Below are 14,564 nucleotides of genomic sequence, written 5' to 3' on the forward strand. Positions count from 1 at the left end.
CTTACTTGAGGCATTAGTGATTTAGCCGTCATGTAAGATTCTTCAGCTTCTCTAGTTCTATTTAAATTTTTATAAGTTCTTCCTACATTCATGTGGGCTCCAATATCATCTAAAAGAAAAAAATCATTCATTGAGAGTATAATAGTATTCAAGGTTACTGAGAAGACATGCTTCTAGAAATAAACTAGGTAAAAAATACAAAAGAGGGAAACAGATCTTGCTTTTCCTCTGCTCTGAACTTTTTTCTTTTTTTTGGTAGTAGGGATTTAACCCAGGGGCACTAACACTGAGCCATATCCTCAGCCCATTTTATTTTTATTTTTGAGACATGGGCTTGCTAAATTGCTTAGGGCCTCACTAAGTTGCTGAGGCTGGCTCACACTTATGATCCTCTTGCCTCAGTCTCCTGAGTAGCTGGGATTATAGGCAGAGGATGCCACCATGCCTGGTTCTCTGAACTTCTTTTAACATAACTTGGTATAACTTATGATGAATGGTATACTAAAAAATCATGTATAGCAATGTGAAGGCAGAAAATGTATTTAACATGAAAAATGTATTTCAATCACTCTCTAAAGGGTTAGGACAACATAGGTCATGATGACATTACCTTACTACTGTTCACTATATTTTACTATCTTATACTAAAGCTTATTTCTATTTCCTTAATCTCATAGTTTTGGAATTCAATAAAAAAATATGGTTCAACTCTGTAAGTGAAAAGGATCATCATGAGTCCTAGAATTAGCTCAAGTATTATAGCTAACAAATATGTAGAAAAGTTAGAGACTAAAAGAATTTTGTGATAAGCTTTTTAAAAATTTGTGTGAATGTGACTGTAATGACACAATAATGGAATACAGGGTAACAGTATTATGTAAGATGCTGTGGCCCTTCTCTCTTAAATGATGATACAACACTATATAATTCATGAAAAACTTATAAAAAGATTATGTTAACTTTGGAATGCCAGGAAATTATGCCTCATTTTTCAAAATGGAAAAATAAAATCAATTTTTTTTTCAGGGAAAGAAAAATACAGAAAAATATGAGGACTCAATGCATATTAGTTTTAAAAAGATATACTTCCCAGTAAATACTTCAAAGGTTTGGAACAAAGATAAAAGGAAGAGAGATCTTAAATTACAAGGATATCTAACAGACATGACAAGGTTTCAACTGGTGAATACTACTTGCCTGTGACACCGACGATTTTGCAATTGTGGAATAATTCTCTGACTGCAACTCCCAGGACACATAGGGGCCAAGCATATCTATCTTGGGTATTCCCCTAGGAGGAGAGCAACAGTCCTAAGATCTTGCTACATTATGCTTCAGGTTGGCAACTGTGTGTACTGTATAAAAAATGGCAGATGTAGTATAAATTTGGTTTGAGAACTGGGGGATAAAGTTGGAGGTAAGGGAGTTTTTCATTTTAGATGTACTGCCCAGTCTTATGGAGTCAGTAGGGTTAAGAAAGCAAAAACAAAACAAAAAAAACTCAGGCTAGTTATTGCAATCCTACTTGCAAACTAGAATACCTGTTTTTAAAAAGTTTCAAAGGGAATTCTGCTTTACAGCCAGGAGTGAAAAATTATCTAATTATCAAGTGTGTATAAAAATACACAGTAGGTAATCTTTGCTTTTATAGAACTGATTTGTTTTTTAATTTTTAACATCAATTAAATCCACAGTTTTTGTTATAAAGAAACATATACAGTAAAAACGAAGGATATATAGAACGTGAAAAAGTTATATAGTAATGAATTTAATCTAACAAAAAATTAAACGGGAAATGTATATAAAGAAAAATGTAAATAATGAGGTCAACTGAGTACTTGTACTAAAATAAGTCTCAACCAGGTTTAGAAAAGAAAGAGGTTATTTACTTAAGATAAAAAAATAAAGCAAATTATAACCCACTGGAATTAGGTGGAATAATAAGAAGTTATTGCCATCAATGCAGACTTCAGACATTATAATAAAGTAGCTCCATTTTTTCAAAGAACAAAAGACAGCAATTAGATATCCTTTAGCAATAAAATGGCTACTTAATAAGACTTAAAAAATGACATAATTTGTAAGAAGAATTTATAAGTTATAAAGTTAAAACATCCCAAAGGATTTTGGGAATAGTATTATTTCTAAAGTAAATTTAAATTCGAAAAAAGGCAAGAAGATGAAAAAAAAATCAAAGATATTTAAATAACTAAGGAGCTATAGAGAAGTCAAAGCACAAATTTGTTTATCTGAGTAAATTATTCAAATCAAGCATAGCATAAGTTAGTCTGCTTTTAATTCAATGTAAATGAGGACATTATAAATCTTAAATGTACTCTCAGTCTGTCAATAACTGTTTTTCTAATAAACTCATATTTTTCAGAACCCTAGTTGGGTAGTGTTTCATTCCTTCTCTCTCCTCAAATTTCTAATATCTTATTTTCATCAGGGAAATGAGAACAGAGAGGAATTTATGACTCATCCCATTATCGATGCTCTCAACCAATCTGTGTGAATATACATACTCAGTTTTCCCTTCTATACCTCCTCTCTTATCTAAGACCAACCAATCTTCTTACACACTGAATCATGTTCATTTTCTCCATGTGACTCTGCTCATACTATCTTTGTACTGCTAAAATCTCTGTTCTTTTATACAGTAAATCTCTTTGAAAGAGTTGTTTGTATAATTATTTGTACTTCTTCATTTCCAAGTGACTCATGGATAGAATTCAGGACATCCAAGAACTTGGAAGAGAATGTAATTACATTTTAATTTTCATTAACATGTATGAGTAAATTAGAATTTCCTTCAATTAGAAACACAGGCAAATCCTAATAAGTAGTAACAATACCTTGACTTTGTCATTTAGAAACCACAGATTTTTTATATGACATTACAATTGTAGATACTGTGAAATTTAATTTTCATTTACCATTCCTCTTAAATGACCAGTTATTAGAAGCACCATGGGCTTGCATGTGATCTCAGTCATCCTGTCTACATGTGATGTAGAAGGCAAATTATCAGGCAAATGTGTATGCCTGCTAATGCTTTAGCCAAAAGAATGCAATCAAGAATTCTCACACCGATGTCCAAACTATTTTGCTTCCCAGTATTCCCTGTCCACAAAATTATCAATTAAAAATAAAATTTATAAATATCTGGAAACTCCTAAAACTCTTTTAAAATTATTCCCATCCTGATGACATCAAAGTTAAAGTACAGGTCCACTATCTTTTCTGATTAAACAGTTTCAAAGATTTTTACTTAGATAAAAATGAAATCAATGCTCTCTAGGCAAAACAATACAAAACAAAACAAAAAAATTGGAGGATTCTGATGTATCTTAAGGGTAGATTATCCTTGACTTTTAAAAGGGTTTACAGTAACTGTAACTTTATTTACAAAACTGTGAACTGGGATTTTTAAAAATACACTTGCAATTATCAAAACAAGAAAAATAAATTGGTTATCTAACATAACATGCATGTGGTCTGATCAAAGACTATCATGTAATTTATTCCCATTGTATGCAACAAAAGCCTTCACACTTTTTTTAATTGAAAGAGCCTTAGGATGTTATGAATCCCTACTCTGTGTGATTTAATGCTATTTCAGGGCTTAAATGATCATCTCTATACTTGTTACTATTCAGTCTTTTGGGACAAAATCTAAGTCATTCTTTTTAGCTCTATCTTGGTTACATTCTCCCAAACTCCAATAACTATTCATAATACAGTGAAATAATGTCACTTCATCTGTCAAAGTAATCTATGAACATAGCAAAAAACAAACCAAACCACACAAAGAATAAGAAGTCTCTGAATATCACTTTCAACTTTTATAAGCTTTTTTATTCATAAATATTTCTAATAAACTTGATTACCTGTCCTCCCAAGTCTATGACTTATTAAAACAGTAATTGTGAAAGTGTGATACTTATGTCATACATAGAGAGGTTCAGCAAGTATATCTAAAAAACTATAAAGGTGACAACTGATAATGATGGAGAAAATTATTTAAAACTAAGTGCCCATACTTGCAACATTCTCTGATTAAATACACTGTTTACTAGATTAAATTGCACTTATACACATTTATCAACATACACATTTAGTCTTCAGAACAATGCTGAGACAAAAATCATTATTCCAATTTAAAAATGAGAAAAACTTTGGCTGAAGGGGTCTAAATAAGAGTCTCAAAGCCTGTGTAACCTGACATCAAAACTTTCTCTAAATACTCCTAGAATGAATCTAAAAGACTTCAAAAGTAATGAATTAAAACAACCACATTTAGTGATTCTTGATTGTGTATAGGATGCTACAAGATAATGTAGGAGTTAAAAGATAAATCCAATGTTTTACATGCAATTTAATAAATATTTTGAGCAAATTAACATTTCAATAATAAAATATGGCACTACAGAGAATATATTTAAAAAAAAAAGAGTAGTTGTAAGGTATTTTACATGAGAAATACTTTCTTTAGGTGGAAAGATGGGAAGGTAATTTAGAATAAGAGCCTATTTTTTGTAGGGTTATAAAAAATGGGTTATAAAAGATCATGTCTAGCAGGGATATGCTGGAAAGTAAATGGGAGGAAAGGGAGAAAGGAGAGAAGGTTCAAGAAGAATACAAACAGATCATTATCCAAAGTACACGTATGAAGACACGAATTGGTGTGAGTATACTTTGTATACAAGCAGAGACATGAAAAATTGTGCTCTATATGTGTAATATGAATTGTAATGCATTCCGCAGTCATATATAAAATAAAAAAAATAAGAAGAATATAAACAGAGCCAAAGTAGAAGAACAGTATGTGTACCCAATATTTCAAGAAAAACTAATCTTGATGAAAGAGTTATAGGAGATAAAACTGGAGGGAAAGACCAATTGTTCCATTTCTATAATCTTCTGTTAATCTTTCTCTAATTGAAACTTGGCTTTGTCTTGGAGACAAGGTTATCTTGCTTGTACCTATTCCAAGTGTTGACTGAGTTCTTTTTCTTATCCTTTGTAACACTGGGCCTGGAAGAAGATTAGATGTTCTCCTTGATCCCTGATGCCACTTGCAGACAATTATCAATCCTTTTAAAAATCACTCTTGTCTAAACATCAGGCCATTGAACTCTATTGTCCATTATCCCTCCAAGTTGCAGTCACTAGTCCCTGTGTGCATATTATAGTGTACATACTTGATACTGGGTTCCTATTGCTCCCTCCAACATCATGACAGTCAAAATTCTTAACCATTTCAAAATCTATACAGATTTAATATTGTGGCCTTGATGCCTTTCTTCCAATGATTTTCACCTCTTTCTACCAGTTTAGGTTGCTCCAACAGACACAATCATACCTCCTAGAAAAAACTGGGGGCAGTACCCAGTACTCTGTACTTCTGTGAGGACACTTAAGGTGGTGGGTTACTTTTGGTTGTTAATCTGAATTGAAAGTAATGGCATTGGTGGGTACGGATCACATTTGGTACATATCCTATAATAAAGTTCTACACTGTTGAAATGTCAACTGTAGTCCCTACTGAAAATATTGCTGCTCTAGCTACACTCTGATACTTAGACCAACCATTCTTCAGACCTGTAATCTGCTGATCCTGTAACTATTTCACTACCACTTACCAAGTTTCTCATCTACTCTAAACCAATTTAAATTCTGTAACTCATCATTATAATCATTCCGTTCTTTTTTTTTTTGCTTAGTTATACATGTCTGACAAAATTTTAACTCTTTTGAATTGAATTCTTCATTACCACTGTAGCTAAAAAGTAGTAGGAGAAAAACATGTAACTATACCAACTGGTTTAATTTTAAATTAATACTAATCTAAAGTAGGGTGTCAGAGTTGCCTGGCAATTATACTCTATTTTCCTAATCTATATAATAGGAAACTATTTTCCTAGTTTCCTTGATCTTTGTTTCTCTAAGTGTGATTTGTAGACTAAGCATCAAGAGAAATGCAGAATTTTAGGCTCTAACTCTTCATCAGAATATACTTTATAACAAACTCTCTGATTCATATATACATTAAGTTTATGAAGCAAATTCTTGGATCACTATTTCATATCTTTTCCTGTTCTTAGATCTCAAACACTTCTTCCTTTTTATTCTCTACTAATGATTTTACCTTCTATTTCACCGAGAAAACCGAAACAAACAAAAGAAAACTCCAGAAACTTCATCCTTTTCATCTACTCTCCTGCCTCTTTCCACATCCATATACTGTGCCTTCTGTTACCACATTTACTGTCAGTACCAATTTGAATAAAATCCTCATCTTTAGCACCAGATCCTTTCTGGATACTGGGTCCCTATTGCTCCTTCCTCTCATCTGTTCAATATCATCATCTAGTTATTTGTCTTCCCACGTGGCATTATTACTTTCCCCAACTGTACTGGATTAGCCCCAAAGGTACTTTTTTTCTTCCACTTCCGAATTGTCTCCAATTCTTCTTCTACTCTCTTAAAATCACTTCTACCAAGCTTGTGCATCCAGTACTCCATCAAAAAGCACATTTCACTGTCATCCAACAACTATGTTAAAAGAAAAAATTCTCAAATATATAATATAAATGTTTTTTCCCCCCAAAATGTTGTTTTCCTTCTAAAAAAAACAAAAACAAACCATTCATCAATTTACTAATAATGCTTACCTGGCTGAACATGAGTAGCCTGTAGAAAGTATTTCAAAGCTCTCTCAAAGTTCTTTTCATTTTCCAGAGCATGACCCACATTATTCCATAATTTGGCATTATTTTTATTTACCTTAAATACAATTAAAATGAAGTAAATTACATATTAAAAAAATGACTCCAATTCACACAGATATTTGAGTGGTGTACTATTAGGAATGGATTGTTTCATAGAGATGTCCCTGGAGATGAAGTCAAATGAAGACTGCTTCACCATATTTACTCTCTTCTTCCCCTAATGATATACTAAAACCACAAAAGTCTAATTTCACCTATTTTATGTTATTAGAATTGTACTTAAAATTTTACATAATCAAAACATAGTGCTGTGTGAAAATTTCTATTCTATTCATATTCCTTCAAGAAAGAAGGTATTAGAATATGAGAATGTTCTTAAAACATTGTATTGATGACTTATTTTTATTCTTAACATGTTTAAAGCTACTTAAGTACTCTATTATGGTAAAAGGAACCCTAAGTTCTGAGTCAATGTGTGCTTTTAGAGTTCTCAGATGTGCAAGGTATTCTTACAGGCAAAGGATGATACCCAACCAAGGAATTATCAATTATGACTATAGGTTTTATTTTTTTAATTTTTTTTTTAGTTGTAGATTGATACAATACCTTTATTTTATTTACTTTTTTTAATGTGGTGCTGAATATCGAACCCAGTGTGTCACACATGCTAGACAAGTGCTCTACCACTGATCTATAACCATGACTATAGGTTTTAACCATTGTTCTGAGAGTGAGAATAAAGAAATTTTCAAAAAATACGGGCTCAAGGTTCACTTGTCTGCAGAGCTCAGGGAGAAGGTGGAACTACTGGAACTACTATTGTGGTCTAGAGGACAGTCATCTGTTATGTACAGTCAGCAATTCCATAAAGCTAGGCAAAAGAGAATAAAGAAATAGCCAAAATAAAGTAAGAATTATGACATTTGAAGATGGGCACTGATAAGGAAGAGCTTAAAATAATTCTTTGCTGATAACCTGAAGAGCTTAAAATAATTCTTTGCTGATAACCTTTATAGAAAACAAATGTATGGTTTTAAAAGAACTTTTTTTAGATATTTATTGTCCATTCTATAAGAAATGCTTTACCACTACCTTCTATCAGTTCTGATCTTTTCCATATTAGTAACCATTGATCATCTTTTAGATAGCAGGATTCTATTTTTGTTTGTTGTGTTATTTTATTTCATTGACTCTAAGGCACATCAACTATAGAACTCACCACTATTTAATGAACCATTAAGAAAAAAAAGTCAATAATTAATTTAGAGATAACTTTCAATGTAAGATTTATGCTTGTTCCAGGTATTCAGGTTAGGAAAAAATGTGTACCCTTAGAACCAATGAAATTCAGTACTCCTTATCATGTGGAATTCTAACATGTATGTAGCACTGAAAGAAATATTAACATACTCTTTGAATATACAGCCATGTACTATGTAGATAATTTGTTTATGCCATAAATAATATAAAGAACAAATTATTTTCAATAACTTTTTGGTAAATGACTTAATATTGACAGTTAATGTCTGATTAAAAGTAAAAACAGCAAAGAAATGGCTAAAAAACAAACAAACAAAAAACCTCTCTCTCTCTATATATATATATCACTGATGACATACTTTCCTGTGATTCTGAACCATACTTTACCTTTAAGGCTGACATGAACAATGTATATTCAGACTCCCAATCCCAATTTCTGTGAAGTGTTTTTAAGGCATGAGTAAGTAACACCATGGATAGACACACCCAGGACAGTTTTTTAAATACACTGTTTAAGAGACCAAAAAAAAAAAAAAAAAAAAAAAAAATTATATCATCAAAAGCATTTAACTTTATAGGAAAGGTAAAAATATGCTAAATGTTCCTAAAGATAATGTTCCTAAAGATAATTCTAACAATCATCCAAATTTGTAGGGAACCAACACCAAAAAAAAAAAAGTATTATGAATATGACCTTGAAATCCAGTGTTCAATTACATGACACAGTTGTTCCTGTGCAGGAATAGTTCTACCTATCCAGCCATCCAGAGGTATTCAAGTCCTTTATATAAAATGTTGTAGTACTTGAATAACCTATGCATACCTTGTAGTATACTTTAAATCATCACTAGATTACTTATAATACCCTGTACAAGGTAAATGCTACATAAAGAGTCAAGAAAAAAGTCCCCACATGTCAATAATGATGTTACTTTTATTTTGAAATATATTAAATCTGTGGTTTGTTGAATCTGAAAATGCAAAACCTAGAGATATAGAGGACCAACTTTATTCTGACATTTAACTCTTTCAAAAGCTTTTTTCAGAATGACAGCAAATTAATAAATCTAGTTTTAATTGTGACTTTTTATATTTAGCATCCTTGGTACCACTACCTACAACTTGAATACTGCTGTGTTTATAAAGGGTCAATCTTACCTCTTGGCTATATTTAAAGTATGTTTTGCTTAAAAATTATACCATAGGCCATTACAACATTCTTAGAATAATTTTATACTTTAAAATCTGAACTGTCTATTAAAGGGCATAGTACAATTAACTCCTAATAAAATAGATACAAATTACTTATACAACTTCAGGCTATTTGAGACTCAATTCCTCATTTATAAAAAGATGGTTATACATCATTAATCTCTATGATTCCATTTAGTATTAATGTTATCTGAGTTTGTGTTTTTGCTCCCATACCATGGTTCAATTTCTTATATTTTGAAAGATTCACTTAACCACAGTAAAAAAGTATGAATCATTTAGAAAATGGTCATTGGAAGCAGTAAAATGTAAACCTGAACCAAGACTGTTGTTTACTAGCTATGTGATCTTGGGTAATACAAGTAACTTATATAAGCTTCAATTTGCACTTCTGTAAAATAAAGTTAGGAAGTACTAAGATTAAATGAGAAAATAAATCTAAAGGGTAGACTCTTGGCAGATGGTAGGTACTCAAAAATCAGTAATGAGTATACTTGGATATATGGGTAGAAAGTAAGAGAAAAGGTTTGAAAGATGGTGGTGAAAACTGTAGATATGGGTGAAATTACCTATGAAGAACGTGCAGTAAAACGAAAGTGGCTATCACTCTGAAAAATACAAATATTCAAAGAGCACATACAGCAAGGAATAACTTGATAGAAGTGAATGGATAGTGAAGATAATCAGGAAACTTTTTAGAGAAACCAGGGAAAATTTTTTAAAATAAAAATGTTGACTGGATGTAAGTACTTGGAGAAAATTTGCTAGAAAAATAATGAAAAGAGAAATCAGAATTTTTTGGGTTAGGTGACTAGAAAATGAAAGTGAGAGAAGTAAGCATTTCTATTTCAAGTTGCAGATCTAAATTTAATATTGTCAACATTAGTGTTTTTAACCATTAACAATTTGCTTGATTTGACAATTTTAGTGATACATATAGACAATGGGCTAAAACTTATTACAATAATCATTTCTAAGTATACTGTTCCTTAATAGTTTAAGGCAACTAGGAAACTAAGCTTATGATGAAGATAGTGATAGCAAGAAATTATGAATTGCCTATTATATGCAGTTTATATATATTGAGAACTCAATATGACTCACTTAAGAAGGATGACTATATGTTCATTGCATATGGAAGTGGAAATGGTCATTTGTGACTTTAGTTTCAATAATATCCTTGTTTTCAATTGGGTCTGACTCAAGTTTGTTCTGTCTCAGGCTGTAAAATAAAATTACATAAATATTGGGAAGAAGACAGAGTGAGTAGGTACTGTGGAGCTTTCCTAACTTGAATCACAGACAATGAGAAGAAAACATTAAGATGAAAAAACCCAAAAGATTAAAAAAGTATAATTTACAAAACTGAACAAAATACAGATTTAAAATACTTTAATGTCACATTTAATTCTATATTTAGCAAGCATTAAATGAACAAACATTTTAATTTACCTTTTGTTTAAAATTTTCTGCCACCCATGGGCTACCAAAATACAGAATCCCATGCTAGGAACATACAGTACACGCTCAGCAACAACAAATCCAACAGGAAAAAAAAGGTTTGATGCTGGAATAAATGGCAATGCCATTAAACAAAGTGCCTAGAAAGAAAAAGATAGTTTAATTTTATTAAATTAAAAAACTAAACACTCAATACCTAAATCCAAAATTTTATCATTTCATTTGGATAAATGCATTTGTGGACCATTTAAAAATGATAGTATGAAGAATACTAATTTAAACAGTAAGAAGACAATTTAGGGGTGGTATAATCATCAGGATGTATGTAAGCAAGATGCGATGGAAGTCTTAAATTCTGGAACTTATAACTGGAGGATATCTTTGAAAATAATATTCCTAGGTATATTGTTTAGGAATGATTATTTTCTTGAAATTAAAACCTGAACCTTTAATAGCATTTTAAATTTGAAAAGTATATTTAGCTACACTGTTTTTTCACTGTATTTTTTCTATGAGAAATATACTTGCCTAGTGAAATATAAAAAAAAAAATGATCAATGGTAAATATTTACATCTTTAAGTGAAAACTGAAACTAGGTGTATCCTGTTAATAAAAAAAAACTTTTTTGAAAATATTTCTAAAATGACATATTCAACTCAATAGTAAGAAAACAAATAAACCAATTAAAAAATGGGCAAAGGAGTTGAATATATTTCTCAAAAGCAAATATTCAAATGGTCAGAGATATATGAAAAAATACTCAAAATAAGAAATGCAGATTAAAATCACAATGAGATATCACCTCAGACTAGTTAGAATGATTGTTATAAAAAAAAAAAAAAGAAAATACACATAGGTAGGGATGGGAAGGGAAACTTTGCATACTGATGGTGGACATCTAAATATAACATAGTCATTATGAAAAAGAGTACAGAGATTATTCAAAACATTTAAAATGGGAATTCCATATGATCCAGCAATCCCTTTACTGGGTATATATCTAGATGAAATGAAATTATTATGTTGAAGAGACATATACACTCCCATATTCACTGTGGTATTATTTACAATATGCAAGAAATAGAATCACATTCAATCAAACGGACTGAATGGATAAACAGATTAAAAAAATCAGAGTACTTATGTATAATGGCAATATTATTCAGCCTTAAAAAGAAGGAAATCTTGTTATTTCAACATACACCAGCCTGGAGGAGATTATATTAAATGAAATAAAGACAGGCACAGAAGACAAATGCTTTCACTTATACATGAGATCTAAAAAAATCCCACAGTCAGAAGAGAGTAGAATGATAATTGCTGGGGACAGAGGAAATGGTGCAGAACACAAAATTTAATTTAATTTACCAGAATAAAAAACTTTTTAAAAATTAAAAAAATGTTTACACATCTAACTTTTTTACATATGGCCAAAATAAAATGATAGGAAAATATGTTAAAAAATTTTCAACAAAATTACACAAGTTGATAACATAAATGTTTTTGTAACTTTATTACTCTAAGAAACCACATAATACTGGAAACTGAAGACTTTTTATTCTATGTAAGAATTTCTAAAACTATAATACATATACTGAGATAAAATGTCATAAAAATGCTCAGATTTATTGCCCTTGTGAATATGGGATGAAATGTGTTTTTTTTAAATTATAAAGCCACAAAAAATTAGCACAATTGTGAAAAATTAATTAGCAAACTTGTGAAAGGATTTAAGTTTGTTTGTCATCAGGACATCTTTCTAGGGGCATCTGTTTCTATGTTATTTCCCTGATTTGTTTCACAGTACCTAAATAAATAATAAGTTAATCTCCAGCTTCAGAAGTTTGCATCTTTTCTAATGCAAAGAACTGTCTCTTCCTTATCAAACTTTATTAGTAAAATATAGATGTAGAGATGCATATACTTAGAAAAGAATACTTTCTGCATGAATATTCTTTCATATATTATGACTTCACGTAATATTGAATCTGAGAAAAAGTACCATTCTCAAGCTGCTATGTATCACACTAATTTATGTCTGAAATTTCAGTATTATTAAAATAAAAACGTAAAGTATTTAGAGTGCACATAATTTTTCACTTCCTAGATATGCTTGACAAAAATAATTTCCCATTAATTCATGGTTGTTCTAAAGCAATTTCATTTGTAGGAATTAAAAGTGTTAAATTCATTCAGAGATGCATCTTAGACTGATTTATAAGTTACAAAAAAAAATCTCTCAGGAAAAGTTTATTGGTTCTAGGATAAGAAATGTGTAAATGTTAGTCTAATGACTAAACTCATAAGTTCTATCAAGTTCTATTTAATGCTCTTTATTAATGTATGCCAATCTAGTTAATTATGAATAATTTTTAATTTTCTTCTAATAACATACACTGTCTTGAAAAGGAAGGATAACAGAAAGAGCTATGAGTTTGAAATCAACCTATCACTTATTTCTTACTTAATAGAAAGTAAACTACTCTATCACCTTGAGACTATTTTTTCATAAATGAAAAAAGACTAACTACTTAAATTGTTGTGACACACATGACATCTTATTTAATAAGAGTTAACATGGTATCTGTTGTTGAAATTACATCTTTGCTCTATTGTTCCTTTGTAGAGATTTTCAGAAAATACCATTTAAAAACTAGTACATTTAAAGCAGTTATACTCAAGGTCACAACTGTTCCTTTTCTAATGTACATAATACATAATTTATATAAATCTATTTCATTGGCATTATTCTCTTTTTTAAAAAATCTAGCTTATGTTACATATACCACCATTTCATTGGTCAAGCTTTAATTCAATCTCTCCTTTTTGTTTCAATCTTTCTTTTACCAGAACCCCAATTTTGAATTATTCTGACATTTATCTATGCTGTTTGTATTTGAGCAGCTTGAGTAAGTCCCAAAGCTGACTAGATTAATATCCTCATAAATTCATGACCACCAACTTCAAATTGATTCTTTTTTTTTTTTTTTTCTGTATCAGGGATTGAACCCAGGGCCCTTAACCACTGAGCTACACCCCCAGCCCTTTTTATTTTTTGAGACAGGGTCTTTCTAAATTGCTAAGTTGCTGAGGCCGGATCTGAACTCGAGATCCTTCTGCCTCAGCCTTCTGAGTCACTGAGATTATAGGGTGTGCTACCAGGCCCAGCCTCAAATTGATTCTTAAGACTGCTTAGAATTTCTAGGTTTCTGATAGGTGTTATTCTATTCTCTCTGAATGTTTGAATCTTGATTGCTCTTCTCAATCTTTTGACCCATTTTACTTTCAGCAGGCAACGATACTAATTTATAGAGAAAGGTAAAGCCATAAGAGAAAAATTCCTTCAATTTCTTGCTATTAAACCTACTAACATCCATATTCATTCCCATTTCCTTTTTTCCTGTAAGTTTCCTCCTTCTATTTCAGGTCAAACTTTTGCTTGGTATTTCCCTGCTTTTCCCTTCTACCATATGTTTCAACCTTTTCTAATCACCTATATCCTCTGTAGCAAAATTTAAACATGCTCTTGCTTATCCAACCTTAAAAATCTTTACAGTGACAATATATCTTTTAAGCTCCACCTTTGTAGCCACAGTAAGTAACATGTAGCTAGTATAAACTGATTTAATCAACATTTCAACTTTATTTTTAAGCCAACTCATTAGTGATATCTCCTAACTTCTAAAAGATAGCTGAGTATTCAAATGAAAATGTTTCTAAGTATCAACCAATCAAGTTTTTCACCAATATTATCTTTACTTTTGTATTTCCAAATCAAGTCACTCCACAGAAATAAATTTCATTTAATTAACTAATGGATCTATAAGAGGTCAAATCCAACAGACATCACTTTTCAAAACAGAGTTCACTTTTCTATTCAACAGTGTCTGTTAAGA

General features: G+C 30.8%; 1 protein-coding gene across 1 annotated transcript in view; it reads right to left on the reverse strand.

Annotated features, from left to right (window-relative positions):
• Tmtc3 (transmembrane O-mannosyltransferase targeting cadherins 3) overlaps positions 1 to 14,564 on the reverse strand; it is a 47,902-nt gene that overhangs the window by 8,389 nt on the left and 24,949 nt on the right. The window contains exons 8-11 of the mRNA XM_027956154.2: positions 10,659 to 10,807; positions 8,382 to 8,502; positions 6,678 to 6,789; positions 6 to 109 (exon numbers count right to left, since the gene is read on the reverse strand). Of these exons, the coding sequence (XP_027811955.1) occupies positions 6 to 109; positions 6,678 to 6,789; positions 8,382 to 8,502; positions 10,659 to 10,807 (486 nt within the window). The remainder of the gene's footprint in view (positions 1 to 5; positions 110 to 6,677; positions 6,790 to 8,381; positions 8,503 to 10,658; positions 10,808 to 14,564) is intronic.

Source organism: Marmota flaviventris, chromosome 3, assembly GCF_047511675.1.
Source record: "Marmota flaviventris isolate mMarFla1 chromosome 3, mMarFla1.hap1, whole genome shotgun sequence".
NCBI classification, from domain to species: domain Eukaryota; kingdom Metazoa; phylum Chordata; class Mammalia; order Rodentia; family Sciuridae; genus Marmota; species Marmota flaviventris.